This window comes from Engystomops pustulosus, chromosome 2, assembly GCF_040894005.1.
Source record: "Engystomops pustulosus chromosome 2, aEngPut4.maternal, whole genome shotgun sequence".
NCBI classification, from domain to species: domain Eukaryota; kingdom Metazoa; phylum Chordata; class Amphibia; order Anura; family Leptodactylidae; genus Engystomops; species Engystomops pustulosus.
The window spans coordinates 251277534-251297904 of NC_092412.1; the positions used below are offsets into that span (position 1 = coordinate 251277534).

At 41.9% G+C, this 20371-nt stretch overlaps 1 protein-coding gene across 1 annotated transcript; it reads left to right on the plus strand.

Moving 5' to 3' along the window:
* The first annotated feature begins 229 nt into the window (after positions 1-229).
* Positions 230-19905, plus strand: LOC140119614 (uncharacterized). The gene is made up of 3 exons (XM_072138835.1): positions 230-389; positions 8065-10120; positions 19263-19905. Coding segments are annotated over exons 1-3 (2124 nt in total). The 5' UTR covers positions 230-322; the 3' UTR covers positions 19264-19905.
* The last annotated feature ends 466 nt before the right edge of the window (positions 19906-20371 follow it).

The window sequence follows — 20371 nt, forward strand, 5'->3', positions numbered from 1 at the left end:
TATGATTTGTAAAGCGCTATAGAATATGATGTAAGATTATTATTATTATTATTATTATGAGGAAAAATCATGACACCACATGACACATCAGGGGGGACAAAAAATGTCTAATAATTTTCAGAAACATTTCTGTCTCCATTTAATAATGATGAAGGGTTTCACATCACGATCGTCAGATCCCCGGAGACAGGAGCCATCACACGTCTCGCTGTCATATGAAAACAATGTAAATATTGTATTGACAAACATTGTATCAGACCCTATAAAATATCCTTCTATCCATCGCTCTGAGATCTTCATCCTGGATACCAAGCCGAGCACCATGGCTGCAGCGCTCCTGTGTATCACCCCCATCATCCTGCTCCCACTACTCACAGCCGCACAAGGAGGTAAGAACCTACAACCAGCAAAGTGACGGCTTCAAAAACCTGATATTATGAATTTCTCTATTATTATGTAATAGTTATCTACATTTATCATATACCCCCAACATGACCTGACACCGGACCAGAATACAATCTATTATACTGTATACATAAAGCACTACAACCCCCAACATTTCCTGACACCGGACATGACCAGAATACCATCTATTATACTCTATACATAGAGAACTACAACCCCCAACATGACCAGAATACAATCTGTTATACTCTATACATACAGCACTACAACCCCCAACATGACCTGACATTGGACCAGAACACAATCTATTATACTCTATACATAGAGCACTACAACCCCCAACATGACCAGAATACAATCTATTATACTCTATACATAGAGCACTACAACCCCCAACATGACCTGACACTGGACATGACCAGAATACAATCTATTATACTGTATACACAGAGCACTACAACCCCCAACATGACCTGACACTGGACATGACCAGAACACAATCTATTATACTGTATACATAGAGAACTACAACCCCCAACATTCCCTGACACTGGACATGACCAGGATACAATCTATTATACTCTATACATACAGCACTACAACCCCCAACATGACCAGACTCCAGACCAGGATACAATCTATTATACTCTATACATAGAGCACTACAACCCCCAACATGACCTGACACTGGACATGACCAGAGTACAATCTATTATACTCTATACATAGAGTACTACTACCCCCAACATGCCCTGACACTGGACATGACCAGAATACAATCTATTATACTGTATACACAGAGCACTACAACCCCTAACATGACCTGACACTGGACATGACCAGAATACAATCTATTATATTCTATACATAGAGCACTACAACCCCCAACATGCCCTGACACTGGACATGACCAGAGTACAATCTATTATACTGTATACATAGAGCACTACAACCCCCAACATGACCTGACACTGGACATGACCAGAATACAATCTATTATACCATATACATAGAGCACTACAACCCCCAACATGACCTGACACTGGACATGACCAGAATACAATCTATTATACTCTATACATAGAGCACTACAACCCCCAACATGACCTGACACTGGACATGACCAGAATACAATCTATTATACCATATACATAGAGCACTACAACCCCCAACATGACCTGACACTGGACATGACCAGAATACAATCTATTATACCATATACATAGAGCACTACAACCCCCAACATGACCTGACACTGGACATGACCAGAATACAATCTATTATACTCTATACATAGAGCACTACAACCCCCAACATGACCTGACACTGGACATGACCAGAATACAATCTATTATACCATATACATAGAGCACTACAACCCCCAACATGACCTGACACTGGACATGACCAGAATACAATCTATTATACTGTATACATAGATAACTACAACCCCCAACATGACCTGACACTGGACATGACCAGAATACAATCTATTATACCATGTACATAGAGCACTACAACCCCCAACATGACCTGACACTGGACATGACCAGAATACAATCTATTATACTCTATACATAGAGAACTACAACCCCCAACATTACCTGACACTGGACATGACCAGAATACAATCTATTATACTCTATACATAGAGCACTACAACCCCCAACATGACCTGACACTGGACATGACCAGAATACAATCTATTATACCATATACATAGAGCACTACAACCCCCAACATGACCTGACACTGGACATGACCAGAATACAATCTATTATACTCTATACATAGAGCACTACAACCCCCAACATGCCCTGACACTGGACATGACCAGAATACAATCTATTATACTGTATACACAGAGCACTACAACCCCCAACATGACCTGACACTGGACATGACCAGAACACAATCTATTATACTGTATACATAGAGCACTACAACCCCCAACATGACCTGACACTGGACATGACCAGAATACAATCTATTATACTCTATACATAGAGCACTACAACCCCCAACATGACCTGACACTGGACATGACCAGAACACAATCTAATATACTCTATACATAGAGCACTACAACCCCCAACATGACCTGACACTGGACATGACCAGAATACAATCTACGATGAGGGAAGACTACTGGACATTTTATTGATGAGGGGAGAAAAATGAACAATTTATTAATGATGGGAGACTACTAGACAACTTATTAATAAGAGACACCTAGACATTTCATTCATGAGGGGAGACTACTGGACATTATATTGATAAGAGGAGACTACTGGGCATTGCATTGATGAAGGAAGACTGCTGGACATTGTTATTTATGCAGGGAGACTATTGGACATTTTATTAATGAGGGGAGACTACTGGACATTTTATTTATGAGGCAAGAGAACAACTGAACATTTTATGGATGAGGATAGACTACTGGACATTGCTATTGATGAGGGGAGACTACTGGACATTTTATTAATGAATGGAGACTATTGGATATTTTATGGAAGAGGAGAGGCTACTGGAAATTTTTATTGATGAGGGGAGACTACTGGACATTTTATTGATGAGGGGAGACTACTTGACATTGTTATTGATGAGGGGAGACTACTGAACATTTTATGGATGAGGGGAGACTACTGGCCAATTTATTGATGAGGGGAGGGTGCTGGAAATGTTTATTGATGAGGGGAGTGTACTGGAAATTTTTATTGATGAGGGGAGGGTACTGGAAATTTTTATTGATGAGGGGAGACTACTGGACATTTTATTAATGAAGGGAGACTATTGGACATTTTATTGATGAGGGTAGACAACTGAACATTATTATTGATGAGGGGAGACTGCTGGACACTTTATTGATGAGGGCAGACAACTGTAAATTTAATTAATAAGGGGAGACTACTAGGCATCTTATTGATAAGAGGAGACTACTGGATATTTCATTGATGAGAGGAAACCACTGGACATTGTTATTTATGAGTGGAGACTACTGAACATTTTATGGATGAGGGGAGACTACTGGACATTGTTATTGATGAGAGGAGACTACTGGACATTTTATTAATGAAGGGAGACTATTGGTCATTTTTTTGATGAGGGGAGACTACTGTACATTTTATTAATAAGGGGAGACTATTAGGCATCTTATTGATAAGATGAGACTTCTAGACATTTTATTGATGAAGGGAGACTACTGGACATCTTATTAATAAGAGGAGAGTACTGGACAATTTATTACTGAGGAGAGACTACTAGACATCTTATTAATAAGAGGAGACTACTGGACATTTCATTGATAAGGGGAGACTACTGGACATTTTATTGATGAGGGGAGATTACTAGACAATTATTAATAAGAGGAGAGTACTGGACAATTTATTAATGAGGAGAGACTACTAGACATCTTATTAATAAGAGGAGACTACTGGACATTTCATTGATAAGGGGAGACTACTGGACATTTTATTGATGAGGGGAGACTACTGGACATTGCTATTGATGAGGGGAGACTACTGGACATTTTATTAATGAATGGAGACTATTGGATATTTTATGGAAGAGGAGAGGCTACTGGAAATTTTTATTGATGAGGGGAGACTACTGGACATTTTATTGATGAGGGGAGACTACTTGACATTGTTATTGATGAGGGGAGACTACTGAACATTTTATGGATGAGGGGAGACTACTGGCCAATTTATTGATGAGGGGAGGGTGCTGGAAATTTTTATTGATGAGGGGAGTGTACTGGAAATTTTTATTGATGAGGGGAGGGTACTGGAAATTTTTATTGATGAGGGGAGACTACTGGACATTTTATTAATGAAGGGAGACTATTGGACATTTTATTGATGAGGGTAGACAACTGAACATTATTATTGATGAGGGGAGACTGCTGGACACTTTATTGATGAGGGCAGACAACTGTAAATTTAATTAATAAGGGGAGACTACTAGGCATCTTATTGATAAGAGGAGACTACTGGATATTTCATTGATGAGAGGAAACCACTGGACATTGTTATTTATGAGTGGAGACTACTGAACATTTTATGGATGAGGGGAGACTACTGGACATTGTTATTGATGAGAGGAGACTACTGGACATTTTATTAATGAAGGGAGACTATTGGTCATTTTTTTGATGAGGGGAGACTACTGTACATTTTATTAATAAGGGGAGACTATTAGGCATCTTATTGATAAGATGAGACTTCTAGACATTTTATTGATGAAGGGAGACTACTGGACATCTTATTAATAAGAGGAGAGTACTGGACAATTTATTACTGAGGAGAGACTACTAGACATCTTATTAATAAGAGGAGACTACTGGACATTTCATTGATAAGGGGAGACTACTGGACATTTTATTGATGAGGGGAGATTACTAGACAATTATTAATAAGAGGAGAGTACTGGACAATTTATTAATGAGGAGAGACTACTAGACATCTTATTAATAAGAGGAGACTACTGGACATTTCATTGATAAGGGGAGACTACTGGACATTTTATTGATGAGGGGAGATTACTAGACAATTATTAATAAGAGGAGAGTACTGGACAATTTATTAATGAGGAGAGACTACTAGACATCTTATTAATAAGAGGAGACTACTGGACATTTCATTGATAAGGGGAGACTACTGGACATTGTTATCGAAGAGGGGAGTCTACTGGACATTGTATTAATAAGAGGAGACTACTGGGCATTTTATTAATGAGGGGAGACTACTGGACATTTTATTGATGAGGGGAGACTACTGGGCATTTTATTAATGAGGGGAGACTACTGGACATTTTATTGATGAGGGGAGACTACTAGACATATTATTAATAAGAGGAGACTACTGGACATTTAATTAATGAGAGGAGACTACTAGACATCTAATCAATAAGAGAAACCTAGACATTTCATTGATGCGGGGAGACTACTGGACATTTTATTGATCAGGGGAGACTACTGGACACTTTATTAAGGAAGGGAGAGTAATGGACATTTAATTGATGAGGGAAGACAACTGGACATTTTATTAATGAGGGGAGACTACTAGACATCTTAATAATAAGAGGAGACTACTAGACATCTTAATAATAAGAGGAGACTATTAGACATTTTATCAATGATGGGAGACTACTAGACATCTTATTAATAAGAGACACCTTGACATTTCATTGATGAGGGGAGACTACTGGACATTTTATGGATGAGGGGAGACTACTGGACATTTTAATGATGAGAGGAGACTGCTGGACATTGTTATTGATGAGGGGAGACTGCAGGACATTTTATTGATGAGGGGAGACTACCGGATATTGAAGATACTACTGGACATTTCATTGATGAGGGGAGACTACTGGATATTTTATTGATGAGGGGAGACTACTGGACATTTTATGGATGAGGGGAAACTACTGGACATTTTATTAATGAATGGAGACTACTGGACATTTTATTGATGAGGGGAGACTACTGGACATTTTATTGATGAGGGGGGACTACTAGACATCTTAATAATAAAAGGAGACTACAGGACATTTTATTAATGATGGGAGACTACTAGACATCTTATCAATAAGAGACACCTTGACATTTCATTGATGAGGGGAGACTATTGGACATTTTATTGATAAGAGGAGACTGGTGGACATTGTTATTGATGAGGGGAGACTGCTGCAAATTATTTTTGATGAGGGGAGACTTCTGGACATTTTATTAATGAGGGGAGACTACTGGACATCTTATTAATAAGAGTAGACTACTGGACATTTCATTGATAAGGAGAGACTACTGGACATTTCATGGATGAGGAGAAACTACTGGACATTTTAATGATGAGAGGAGACTACTGGACATTGTTATTGATGAGGGTAGACTACTGGACATCTTATTAATAAGAAGATACTACTGGACATTTCATTGATGATGGGAGACTACTGGATATTTTATGGATGAGGGGAGACTACTGGACATTTTATTAATGAATGGAGACTACAGGACATTTTATTGATGAGGGGAGACTACTGGACACTTTATTAATGAGGGCAGACTACTGGACATTTTAGTAATGAGAAGAGACTGCTGGACATTGTTATTGATGAGGGGAGACTGCAGGACATTTTATTGATGAGGGGAGACTACCGGATATTGAAGATACTACTTGACATTTCATTGATGAGAGGGAACTACTGGATATTTTATTGATGTGGGGAGACTACTGGATATTTTTTGGATGAGGGGAAACTACTGGACATTTTATTCATGAATAGAGACTACTGGACATTGTTATTGATAAGGGGAGACTGCTGGACATTTTATTAATGAGGGGAGACTACCGGATATTGAAGATACTACTTGACATTTCATTGATGAGGGGAAACTACTGGATATTTTATTGATGTGGGGAGACTACTGGACATTTTATGGATGAGGGGAAACTACTGGACATTTTATTCATGAATGGAGACTACTGGACATTTTATTGATGAGGGAAAATCTACTGGACATTTTATTGATGAGGGGAGACTACTGGACATTTTATTTATGAGGGGAGACTACTGGATATTTTATTTATGAGGGGAGACTACTGTACATTGTTATTGATGAGGGGAGACTACAGGACATTTCATTGATGAGGGGAGACTACTGGATATTTTATTGATGAGGGGAAACTACTGGACATTTTATTGATGAGGGGAGACTACTGGACATTTCATTGATGAGGGGAGACTACTGGACATTTCATTGATGAGGGGAGACTACTGGATATTTTAGTGATGAGGGGAGACTACTGGACATTTTATGGATGAGGGGAAACTACTGGACATTTTATTAATAAATGGAGACTACTGTACATTTTATTGATGAGGGGAGACCACTGGACATTTTATTGATGAGGGGAGACTACTGGATATTTTATTGATGAGGGGAGACTACTGGATACTTTATGGATGAGGGGAGACTACTGGATATTTTATGGATGAGGGGAGACTACTAGTCATTTTATTAATGAATGGTGACTACTGTTCATTGGTAATGATGAGGGGGGACTACTGGACATTTTATTGATGAGGGGAGACTACTGGACATTTTATTAATGAATGGTGACTATTGGACATTCTATTGATGTGGGGAGACTACTGGACATTGGTAATGATGAGGGGGGGCTACTGGACATTTTATTAATTAGGGGAGACTACTGGACATTTTATTGATGAGGTGAGACTGCTGGACATTGTTATTGATGGGGGAGTCTATTGGACATTTTATTGATGAGGGGAGACTACTGGACATTTTATTAGAGAGTAGCGGCAGGATAAGCGATGGATTCTTTCCAAGACTAAACCTGTGCTTGATACCTTAGGTAGGAGAATTGCAAACATATCTGTGAGAAAGGCACGTAGTCCTTCTGGTGCTATGGATTCAGGTACTCCCTGAAGAGGGCATTGTCCCGCCTTATGCGGCCTTCTTTGGCGACCATTTTGGCTTTAATGCTTTCTACTCGTCTTTAATGAAGTTTGCAGCATCTATCAATTCATTGTGGGCAGACGTTAGTTCAGCCATTTTATCCATTATTTAATCTATTATACTCTATACATCGAGCACTACAACCCCCAACATTATTCTACTCTCTTCTTTACTTGTAGATTTCTGTAGCTGTCTGGATGTGGGTCTTAAGGAGCGATTGCCCTGTGGTGGTCCGGGGATTCCCTTTGAAATCTGTAGAGGCATGGGCTGCTGCTATGACCCCCGATATTCGGATAGTCCTTCCTGTTATGTGAATGTATTCAAAGTACAATCGTTTGAAGTGTCACATCAGATTCCTCTACCAGGACATGGGGACCACCACAAGTTCATCCACATGGAACATGGGTCGCACCAGCATCATCCGCACGGACATTGGGAACACCACAAGGTCACCCACATGGAAAATAAGACACACGAGCATCACCCCCATGGACATGGGTCACACCAGCATCATCCGCACGGACATGGGGAACACCAGCATCATCCGCACGGACATGGGGAACACCACAAGGTCATCCACATGGAAAATAAGACACACGAGCATCACCCACATGGACATGGGGAACACCAGCATCATCCGCACGGACATGGGGAACACCACAACCTCATCCACATGGAAAATAAGACACACGAGCATCAGCCACATGGACATGGGGAACACCAGCATCATCCTCATGGACATGGGGAACACCACAACCTCATCCACGTGGAAAATAAGACACACGAGCATCATCCACATGGAAAGGGGGAACACCAGCATCATCCTCATGGACATGGGGAACACCACAACCTCATCCACATGAAAAATAAGACACACGAGCATCAGCCACATGGACATGGGGAACACGAGCATCATCCTCATGGACATGGGGAACACCACAACCTCATCCACATGGAAAATAAGACACACGAGCATCAGCCACATGGACATGGGGAACACCAGCATCATCCTCATGGACATGGGGAACACCACAACCTCATCCACATGGAAAATAAGACACACGAGCATCAGCCACATGGACATGGCGAACACCACAAGCTCATCCACATGGAACATGGGTCGCACCAGCATCATCCGCACGGACATTGGGAACACCACAAGGTCACCCACATGGAAAATAAGACACACGAGCATCACCCGCACGGACATGGGGAACACCAGCATCATCCTCATGGACATGGGGAACACCACAACCTCATCCACATGGAAAATAAGACACACGAGCATCACCCCCATGGACATGGGTCACACCAGCATCATCCGCACGGACATGGGGAACACCACAAGGTCATCCACATGGAAAATAAGACACACGAGCATCACCCGCATGGACATGGGGAACACCAGCATCATCCGCACGGACATGGGGAACACCACAACCTCATCCACGTGGAAAATAAGACACACGAGCATCATCCACATGGAAAGGGGGAACACCAGCATCATCCTCATGGACATGGGGAACACCACAACCTCATCCACATGAAAAATAAGACACACGAGCATCAGCCACATGGACATGGGGAACACGAGCATCATCCTCATGGACATGGGGAACACCACAACCTCATCCACATGGAAAATAAGACACACGAGCATCAGCCACATGGACATGGGGAACACGAGCATCATCCTCATGGACATGGGGAACACCACAACCTCATCCACATGGAAAATAAGACACACGAGCATCAGCCACATGGACATGGGGAACACGAGCATTATCCTCATGGACATGGGGAACACCACAACCTCATCCACATGAAAAATAAGACACACGAGCATCAGCCACATGGACATGGGGAACACGAGCATCATCCTCATGGACATGGGGAACACCACAACCTCATCCACATGGAAAATAAGACACACGAGCATCAGCCACATGGACATGGTGAACACCACAAGCTCATCCACATGGAAAATAAGACACACGAGCATCAGCCACATGGACATGGGGAACACCACAAGCTCATCCACAGTGACCATGGGTCACACGAGCATCAACCGCACGGACATGAGCTCAGCCATAAGGAACATGAGGACAAGAAGGAGAACGATGTGGAGTTCTGCAAGAAGTGCAACAAATCAAATGGTCATCATGGCCTCCTTGGGATCGGCAAGAAATTAGGATCTGGTGAAAGAAAAGGTTGTGAGAAATGTAGGAAAGCATGGTATGTATTGAATCCATTCTTCTGTCGTGGTCCTGGGAAGCAGAGGGGTTATTGTTGATTTTATTGTTGGTCTAGGACAGTTTAGGTGTTACTTCTGGTTTTCTAGTCTAGGGTAAGGGAGGTAATAATGATTGTCCCCTTGTTATCTAAGGTAAAGAAGCCCTGTGGTCTATTGAGGTCTATTGTAATGGATATGCTCATTACTATTTCCCCAGTGGTAATAAAGATATTGATAGCTACTTCACTGGTTATCTAGGGTAATGGAGATGGTAGTGGCTACTTCTGTGGTGTTCTAGGATAATAAAGATGTTAATGGCTACTTCCTTGGTACTTTAGTCTAATGAAAATAACGACGGGTACAGTCCTGGTGATCTGTGGTTACAAAAATATTACTGGCTTCTTACCTAAAGCTTTCAGGTAATGAAGATGTTGAAGGCTACTTACTTGTTGGTCTAGGGAAGTGGTGGCGAACCTATGGTACCGGAGCCAGAGATGGCACTCAGGCGCCTCTCTGTGGGCACACGGGCTGTCTCCCAGGCACAGATTTTGCCAGACATGGCATCTTCTCAGGCAGTCCAGGTAGTGCCCTGCTATTTTAAAGTGACCCATCCTGTGCTGTTTGGTCCTGTCCGAAGAGTGAAAAGGTGTGGACAGGGTTAGTTTGGAGCTCAAAGATTCAGGTAGCAATAAGTTTGTTACTGCATAAATTGCCATGTTGGCACTTTGGGAAAAGCTCCAGTTTTTTGGGTCTCATTTTGGGCACTCTAAAAGGTTCTCCATCACTGGTCTAGGGTAATTAAGATGTTAATGACTGCTTATTTGTTACTCAAGGTAATTGAGATTTTAATGGCAACTTGTGGTACCTTAGTGTACTGAAGATATTGATGGCTACTTCCTTGGTGATCTAAAGTAGCGAGGATGTTAGGGCTATTTCCCTGGTGATCTAAGGTAGTGAAGATTTTGATATCTACTTTCTTGTTGATATAAGGTATTGAAGATATTTATGGCTCCGTTCCTGTTGATTTAAGGTAGTGAAAATGTTGAGGGCTACATTCCTGGTGATTTAAGGTAGTGAAGATGTTGATGGTTACTTCCCTGGTGATATAAGGTAGTGAAGATGTTGATGGTTACTTCCTTGGTGGTGTAGGGTAGTGAAAATCTTCCTAGTTAATTCTTAGTTGGTCTAGGATAGTAAAGATGTCGACGGTTACTTCCCTGGTGATATAAGGTAGTGAAGATGTCGACGGTTACTTCCCTGGTGATATAAGGTAGTGAAGATGTCGATGGTTACTTCCCTGGTGATATAAGGTAGTGAAGATGTCGATGGTTACTTCCCTGGTGATATAAGGTAGTGAAGATGTCGATGGTTACTTCCCTGGTGATATAAGGTAGTGAAAATGTCGATGGTTACTTCCCTGGTGATATAAGGTAGTGAAGATGTCGATGGTTACTTCCCTAGTGATATAAGGTAGTGAAGATGTCGATGGCTTCTTCCCTGGTGATATAAGGTAGTGAAGATGTTGATGGCTTCTTCCCTGGTGATATAAGGTAGTGAAGATGTTGATGGCTTCTTCCCTGGTGATATAAGGTAGTGAAGATGTCGATGGTTACTTCCCTGGTGATATAAGGTAGTGAAGATGTCGATGGTTACTTCCCTGGTGATATAAGGTAGTGAAGATGTCGATGGTTACTTCCCTGGTGATATAAGGTAGTGAAGATGTCGATGGTTACTTCCCTGGTGATATAAGGTAGTGAAGATGTCGATGGTTACTTCCCTGGTGATATAAGGTAGTGAAGAATTTGATGGTTACTTCCCTGGTGATATAAGGTAGTGAAGATGTCGACGGTTACTTCCCTGGTCATATAAGGTAGTGAAGATGTTTATGGCTTCTTCCCTGGTGATATAAGGTAGTGAAGATGTCGACGGTTACTTCCCTGGTCATATAAGGTAGTGAAGATGTTTATGGCTTCTTCCCTGGTGATATAAGGTAGTGAAGATGTCGACGGTTACTTCCCTGGTCATATAAGGTAGTGAAGATGTTTATGGCTTCTTCCCTGGTGATATAAAGTAGTGAAGATGTCGATGGTTACTTCCCTGGTGATATAAGGTAGTGAAGATGTCGACGGTTACTTCCCTGGTGATATAAGGTAGTGAAGATGTCGACGGTTACTTCCCTGGTGATATAAGGTAGTGAAGATGTCGACGGTTACTTCCCTGGTGATATAAGGTAGTGAAGATGTCGACGGTTACTTCCCTGGTGATATAAGGTAGTGAAGATGTCGACGGTTACTTCCCTGGTGATATAAGGTAGTGAAGATGTCGACGGTTACTTCCCTGGTGATATAAGGTAGTGAAGATGTCGACGGTTACTTCCCTGGTGATATAAGGTAGTGAAGATGTCGACGGTTACTTCCCTGGTGATATAAGGTAGTGAAGATGTCGACGGTTACTTCCCTGGTGATATAAGGTAGTGAAGATGTCGACGGTTACTTCCCTGGTGATATAAGGTAGTGAAGATGTCGACGGTTACTTCCCTGGTGATATAAGGTAGTGAAGATGTCGATGGTTACTTCCCTGGTGATATAAGGTAGTGAAGATGTCGATGGTTACTTCCCTGGTGATATAAGGTAGTGAAAATGTCGATGGTTACTTCCCTGGTGATATAAGGTAGTGAAGATGTCGATGGTTACTTCCCTAGTGATATAAGGTAGTGAAGATGTCGATGGTTACTTCCCTGGTGATATAAGGTAGTGAAGATGTCGATGGTTACTTCCCTGGTGATATAAGGTAGTGAAGATGTCGATGGTTACTTCCCTGGTGATATAAGGTAGTGAAGATGTCGATGGTTACTTCCCTGGTGATATAAGGTAGTGAAGATGTCGATGGTTACTTCCCTGGTGATATAAGGTAGTGAAGATGTCGATGGTTACTTCCCTGGTGATATAAGGTAGTGAAGATGTCGATGGTTACTTCCCTGGTGATATAAGGTAGTGAAGAATTTGATGGTTACTTCCCTGGTGATATAAGGTAGTGAAGATGTCGACGGTTACTTCCCTGGTCATATAAGGTAGTGAAGATGTTTATGGCTTCTTCCCTGGTGATATAAGGTAGTGAAGATGTCGACGGTTACTTCCCTGGTCATATAAGGTAGTGAAGATGTTTATGGCTTCTTCCCTGGTGATATAAGGTAGTGAAGATGTCGACGGTTACTTCCCTGGTCATATAAGGTAGTGAAGATGTTTATGGCTTCTTCCCTGGTGATATAAAGTAGTGAAGATGTCGATGGTTACTTCCCTGGTGATATAAGGTAGTGAAGATGTCGATGGTTACTTCCCTGGTGATATAAGGCAGTGAAGATGTCGATGGTTACTTCCCTGGTGATATAAGGTAGTGAAGATGTCGACGGTTACTTCCCTGGTGATATAAGGTAGTGAAGATGTCGACGGTTACTTCCCTGGTGATATAAGGTAGTGAAGATGTCGACGGTTACTTCCCTGGTGATATAAGGTAGTGAAGATGTCGACGGTTACTTCCCTGGTGATATAAGGTAGTGAAGATGTCGACGGTTACTTCCCTGGTGATATAAGGTAGTGAAGATGTCGACGGTTACTTCCCTGGTGATATAAGGTAGTGAAGATGTCGACGGTTACTTCCCTGGTGATATAAGGTAGTGAAGATGTCGACGGTTACTTCCCTGGTGATATAAGGTAGTGAAGATGTCGATGGTTACTTCCCTGGTGATATAAGGTAGTGAAGATGTCGACGGTTACTTCCCTGGTGATATAAGGTAGTGAAGATGTCGATGGTTACTTCCCTGGTGATATAAGGTAGTGAAGATGTCGATGGTTACTTCCCTGGTGATATAAGGTAGTGAAGATGTCGACGGTTACTTCCCTGGTGATATAAGGTAGTGAAGATGTCGATGGTTACTTCCCTGGTGATATAAGGTAGTGAAGATGTCGATGGTTACTTCCCTGGTGATATAAGGTAGTGAAGATGTCGATGGTTACTTCCCTGGTGATATAAGGTAGTGAAGATGTCGATGGTTACTTCCCTGGTGATATAAGGTAGTGAAGATGTCGATGGTTACTTCCCTAGTGATATAAGGTAGTGAAGATGTCGATGGTTACTTCCCTGGTGATATAAGGTAGTGAAGATGTCGATGGTTACTTCCCTGGTGATATAAGGTAGTGAAGATGTCGATGGTTACTTCCCTGGTGATATAAGGTAGTGAAGATGTCGATGGTTACTTCCCTGGTGATATAAGGTAGTGAAGATGTCGATGGTTACTTCCCTGGTGATATAAGGTAGTGAAGATGTCGATGGTTACTTCCCTGGTGATATAAGGTAGTGAAGATGTCGATGGTTACTTCCCTGGTGATATAAGGTAGTGAAGAATTTGATGGTTACTTCCCTGGTGATATAAGGTAGTGAAGATGTCGACGGTTACTTCCCTGGTCATATAAGGTAGTGAAGATGTTTATGGCTTCTTCCCTGGTGATATAAGGTAGTGAAGATGTCGACGGTTACTTCCCTGGTCATATAAGGTAGTGAAGATGTTTATGGCTTCTTCCCTGGTGATATAAAGTAGTGAAGATGTCGATGGTTACTTCCCTGGTGATATAAGGTAGTGAAGATGTCGACGGTTACTTCCCTGGTGATATAAGGTAGTGAAGATGTCGACGGTTACTTCCCTGGTGATATAAGGTAGTGAAGATGTCGACGGTTACTTCCCTGGTGATATAAGGTAGTGAAGATGTCGACGGTTACTTCCCTGGTGATATAAGGTAGTGAAGATGTCGACGGTTACTTCCCTGGTGATATAAGGTAGTGAAGATGTCGACGGTTACTTCCCTGGTGATATAAGGTAGTGAAGATGTCGACGGTTACTTCCCTGGTGATATAAGGTAGTGAAGATGTCGACGGTTACTTCCCTGGTGATATAAGGTAGTGAAGATGTCGACGGTTACTTCCCTGGTGATATAAGGTAGTGAAGATGTCGACGGTTACTTCCCTGGTGATATAAGGTAGTGAAGATGTCGACGGTTACTTCCCTGGTGATATAAGGTAGTGAAGATGTCGATGGTTACTTCCCTGGTGATATAAGGTAGTGAAGATGTCGATGGTTACTTCCCTGGTGATATAAGGTAGTGAAGATGTCGATGGTTACTTCCCTGGTGATATAAGGTAGTGAAGATGTCGATGGTTACTTCCCTGGTGATATAAGGTAGTGAAGATGTTGATGGTTACTTCCCTGGTGATATAAGGTAGTGAAGATGTCGATGGTTACTTCCCTGGTGATATAAGGCAGTGAAGATGTCGACGGTTACTTCCCTGGTGATATAAGGTAGTGAAGATGTCGATGGTTACTTCCCTGGTGATATAAGTAGTGAAGATGTCGATGGTTACTTCCCTGGTGATATAAGGTAGTGAAGATGTCGATGGTTACTTCCCTGGTGATATAAGGCAGTGAAGATGTCGACGGTTACTTCCCTGGTGATATAAGGTAGTGAAGATGTCGACGGTTACTTCCCTGGTGATATAAGGTAGTGAAGATGTCGACGGTTACTTCCCTGGTGATATAAGGTAGTGAAGATGTCGACGGTTACTTCCCTGGTGATATAAGGTAGTGAAGATGTCGACGGTTACTTCCCTGGTGATATAAGGTAGTGAAGATGTCGACGGTTACTTCCCTGGTGATATAAGGTAGTGAAGATGTCGACGGTTACTTCCCTGGTGATATAAGGTAGTGAAGATGTCGACGGTTACTTCCCTGGTGATATAAGGTAGTGAAGATGTCGACGGTTACTTCCCTGGTGATATAAGGTAGTGAAGATGTCGATGGTTACTTCCCTGGTGATATAAGGTAGTGAAGATGTCGATGGTTACTTCCCTGGTGATATAAGGTAGTGAAGATGTCGATGGTTACTTCCCTGGTGATATAAGGTAGTGAAGATGTCGATGGTTACTTCCCTGGTGATATAAGGTAGTGAAGATGTCGATGGTTACTTCCCTGGTGATATAAGGTAGTGAAGATGTCGATGGTTACTTCCCTGGTGATATAAGGTAGTGAAGATGTTGATGGTTACTTCCCTGGTGATATAAGGTAGTGAAGATGTTGATGGTTACTTCCCTGGTGATATAAGGTAGTGAAGATGTCGATGGTTACTTCCCTGGTGATATAAGGCAGTGAAGATGTCGACGGTTACTTCCCTGGTGATATAAGGTAGTGAAGATGTCGATGGTTACTTCCCTGGTGATATAAGGTAGTGAAGATGTCGATGGTTACTTCCCTGGTGATATAAGGTAGTGAAGATGTCGATGGTTACTTCCCTGGTGATATAAGGTAGTGAAGATGTCGATGGTTACTTCCCTGGTGATATAAGGTAGTGAAGATGTCGATGGTTACTTCCCTGGTGATATAAGGTAGTGAAGATGTCGATGGTTACTTCCCTGGTGATATAAGGTAGTGAAGATGTCGATGGTTACTTCCCTGGTGATATAAGGTAGTGAAGATGTCGATGGTTACTTCCCTGGTGATATAAGGCAGTGAAGATGTCGATGGTTACTTCCCTGGTGATATAAGGTAGTGAAGATGTCGATGGTTACTTCCCTGGTGATATAAGGTAGTGAAGATGTCGATGGTTACTTCCCTGGTGATATAAGGTAGTGAAGATGTCGATGGCTTCTTCCCTGGTGATATAAGGTAGTGAAGATGTCGACGGTTACTTCCCTGGTGATATAAGGTAGTGAAGATGTCGATGGTTACTTCCCTGCTGATATAAGGTAGTGAAGATGTCGATGGTTACTTCCCTGGTGATATAAGGTAGTGAAGATGTCGATGGTTACTTCCCTGGTGATATAAGGTAGTGAAGATGTCGATGGTTACTTCCCTGGTGATATAAGATAGTGAAGATGTTGATGGTTACTTCCCTGGTGATATAAGGTAGTGAAGATGTTGATGGTTACTTCCCTGGTGATATAAGGTAGTGAAGATGTCGATGGTTACTTCCCTGGTGATATAAGGTAGTGAAGATGTCGATGGTTACTTCCCTGGTGATATAAGGTAGTGAAGATGTCGATGGTTACTTCCCTGGTGATATAAGGTAGTGAAGATGTCGATGGTTACTTCCCTGGTGATATAAGGTAGTGAAGATGTCGATGGTTACTTCCCTGGTGATATAAGGTAGTGAAGATGTCGATGGTTACTTCCCTGGTGATATAAGGCAGTGAAGATGTCGATGGTTACTTCCCTGGTGATATAAGGTAGTGAAGATGTCGATGGTTACTTCCCTGGTGATATAAGGTAGTGAAGATGTCGATGGTTACTTCCCTGGTGATATAAGGTAGTGAAGATGTCGATGGTTACTTCCCTGGTGATATAAGGTAGTGAAGATGTCGATGGTTACTTCCCTGGTGATATAAGGTAGTGAAGATGTCGATGGTTACTTCCCTGGTGATATAAGGTAGTGAAGATGTCGATGGTTACTTCCCTGGTGATATAAGGTAGTGAAGATGTCGATGGCTTCTTCCCTGGTGATATAAGGTAGTGAAGATGTCGACGGTTACTTCCCTGGTGATATAAGGTAGTGAAGATGTCGATGGTTACTTCCCTGGTGATATAAGGTAGTGAAGATGTCGATGGTTACTTCCCTGGTGATATAAGGTAGTGAAGATGTTGATGGTTACTTCCCTGGTGATATAAGGTAGTGAAGATGTTGATGGTTACTTCCCTGCTGATATAAGGTAGTGAAGATGTCGATGGTTACTTCCCTGGTGATATAAGGTAGTGAAGATGTCGATGGTTACTTCCCTGGTGATATAAGGTAGTGAAGATGTCGATGGTTACTTCCCTGGTGATATAAGGTAGTGAAGATGTCGATGGTTACTTCCCTGGTGATATAAGGTAGTGAAGATGTCGATGGTTACTTCCCTGGTGATATAAGGTAGTGAAGATGTCGATGGTTACTTCCCTGGTGATATAAGATAGTGAAGATGTTGATGGTTACTTCCCTGGTGATATAAGGTAGTGAAGATGTTGATGGTTACTTCCCTGGTGATATAAGGTAGTGAAGATGTCGATGGTTACTTCCCTGGTGATATAAGGTAGTGAAGATGTCGATGGTTACTTCCCTGGTGATATAAGGTAGTGAAGATGTCGATGGTTACTTCCCTGGTGATATAAGGTAGTGAAGATGTCGATGGTTACTTCCCTGGTGATATAAGGTAGTGAAGATGTCGATGGTTACTTCCCTGGTGATATAAGGTAGTGAAGATGTCGATGGTTACTTCCCTGGTGATATAAGGCAGTGAAGATGTCGATGGTTACTTCCCTGGTGATATAAGGTAGTGAAGATGTCGATGGTTACTTCCCTGGTGATATAAGGTAGTGAAGATGTCGATGGTTACTTCCCTGGTGATATAAGGTAGTGAAGATGTCGATGGTTACTTCCCTGGTGATATAAGGTAGTGAAGATGTCGATGGTTACTTCCCTGGTGATATAAGGTAGTGAAGATGTCGATGGTTACTTCCCTGGTGATATAAGGTAGTGAAGATGTCGATGGTTACTTCCCTGGTGATATAAGGTAGTGAAGATGTCGATGGCTTCTTCCCTGGTGATATAAGGTAGTGAAGATGTCGACGGTTACTTCCCTGGTGATATAAGGTAGTGAAGATGTCGATGGTTACTTCCCTGGTGATATAAGGTAGTGAAGATGTCGATGGTTACTTCCCTGGTGATATAAGGTAGTGAAGATGTTGATGGTTACTTCCCTGGTGATATAAGGTAGTGAAGATGTCGATGGTTACTTCCCTGGTGATATAAGGTAGTGAAGATGTTGATGGTTACTGCTTCGGTGGACTAGGGCTGTAAAAACTTGTATTTAATTGCAGCACCACCACAGGTGAAATGAGGTATTACACCATTGCCATTCACATCAATGGTTTATCTATAACACAGATCCTCCAGAGTGAGAGAAGCTCCATGTAAACGCCCTCCACTCCGACCAATGCATGAGGGTCCTGAACACACGACCACCCTCTATTAATCCAAAATTCCTTATAGGATGAATAAACACACATGGTATAAACTGGGTAGAGATAATTACATTATTATTAATTATTTCTCTTTTCCTTTTAAGATGAAGATTAGCCCCCGAGCCCCTCTGCCGGTGGGTCGCCGCTGGCCCTCAGAACCCTGGGTAATCTACGGCTTGCTATGGATTGTGACATAAACATCTGCTTGCTAAATATGTTCTGTACAAGATGATTGTGGGACTTTAAGGACAACTCCACAACACAATGCCCCGTGCTCCGATGTTAATGCGCTTATCACGTATAGTGCGGGTAGATTTTTGGCAAATTGATTTAGATCTATTATTGCTTTTGGCTACAAGATAAATCATTCATACGTTTGAGCATTTGGTGATGAGACTGATATATTCTGCTATATCTTCGGTTCTTTTAATAAAAGTATTTGTAATGTACATGACCCATTCACATCATCTCTTCTAACCTATAGATGGAGGGTCTGTGTACATCCCTTAAAGGGTCTCTTTATACCGCAGTGATCAGATATGGACATGCAGACATTGCCACCTACCTACTCACTGTGGCCATTAGACAAAGGAGGGGAATACAGATCAAAGGAGTGGAAGCCACATCTAACAGACACTTACGGCACATGCTGTGGGAGTGTCTGGTCCAGGTCCTTATGATGGTGGTAATGGGATGATGAGGACACTAGGGAGCAGCACTTATCGTCCTGTCCTCAGCTCATCTACCGTTGGGAAAATAAATATACGATAAACATTTTCCACCTACAAACAATGAATAGGTAATATGTCACCTCAACTGTGAGAGACAGACAAAAAAAAAATAAAATAAAATAGAAAATGACATTGTATGATTTTAAAATATCAAGCAATTTATTGTATAAGTTTATGTATTTGATCACCGAATCAGCCAGCAAGAATTTTTACCATTTTTAGGGAATTTTCTGACTTGTTTAGAAAGGGGCGTGGACCTGGGCAAAGGGGGCGGGTTCAGTCCATGCACTATATATTTCTGTCTTAAACTGGACCAACCAACATTTGGTCTAAAGTAGATTCCACAGTGTTAAACTATTCCATATTAATCATCCAGTCTGTAAGAGAACTGCTTGGGTCTAGTCACCGACACCTTGATAAGTCTACCCCTCTGTCTGTCTCGGAAATGTTAGTTTTCTTTAAGAAGCTCCTCCTCCTCTGCA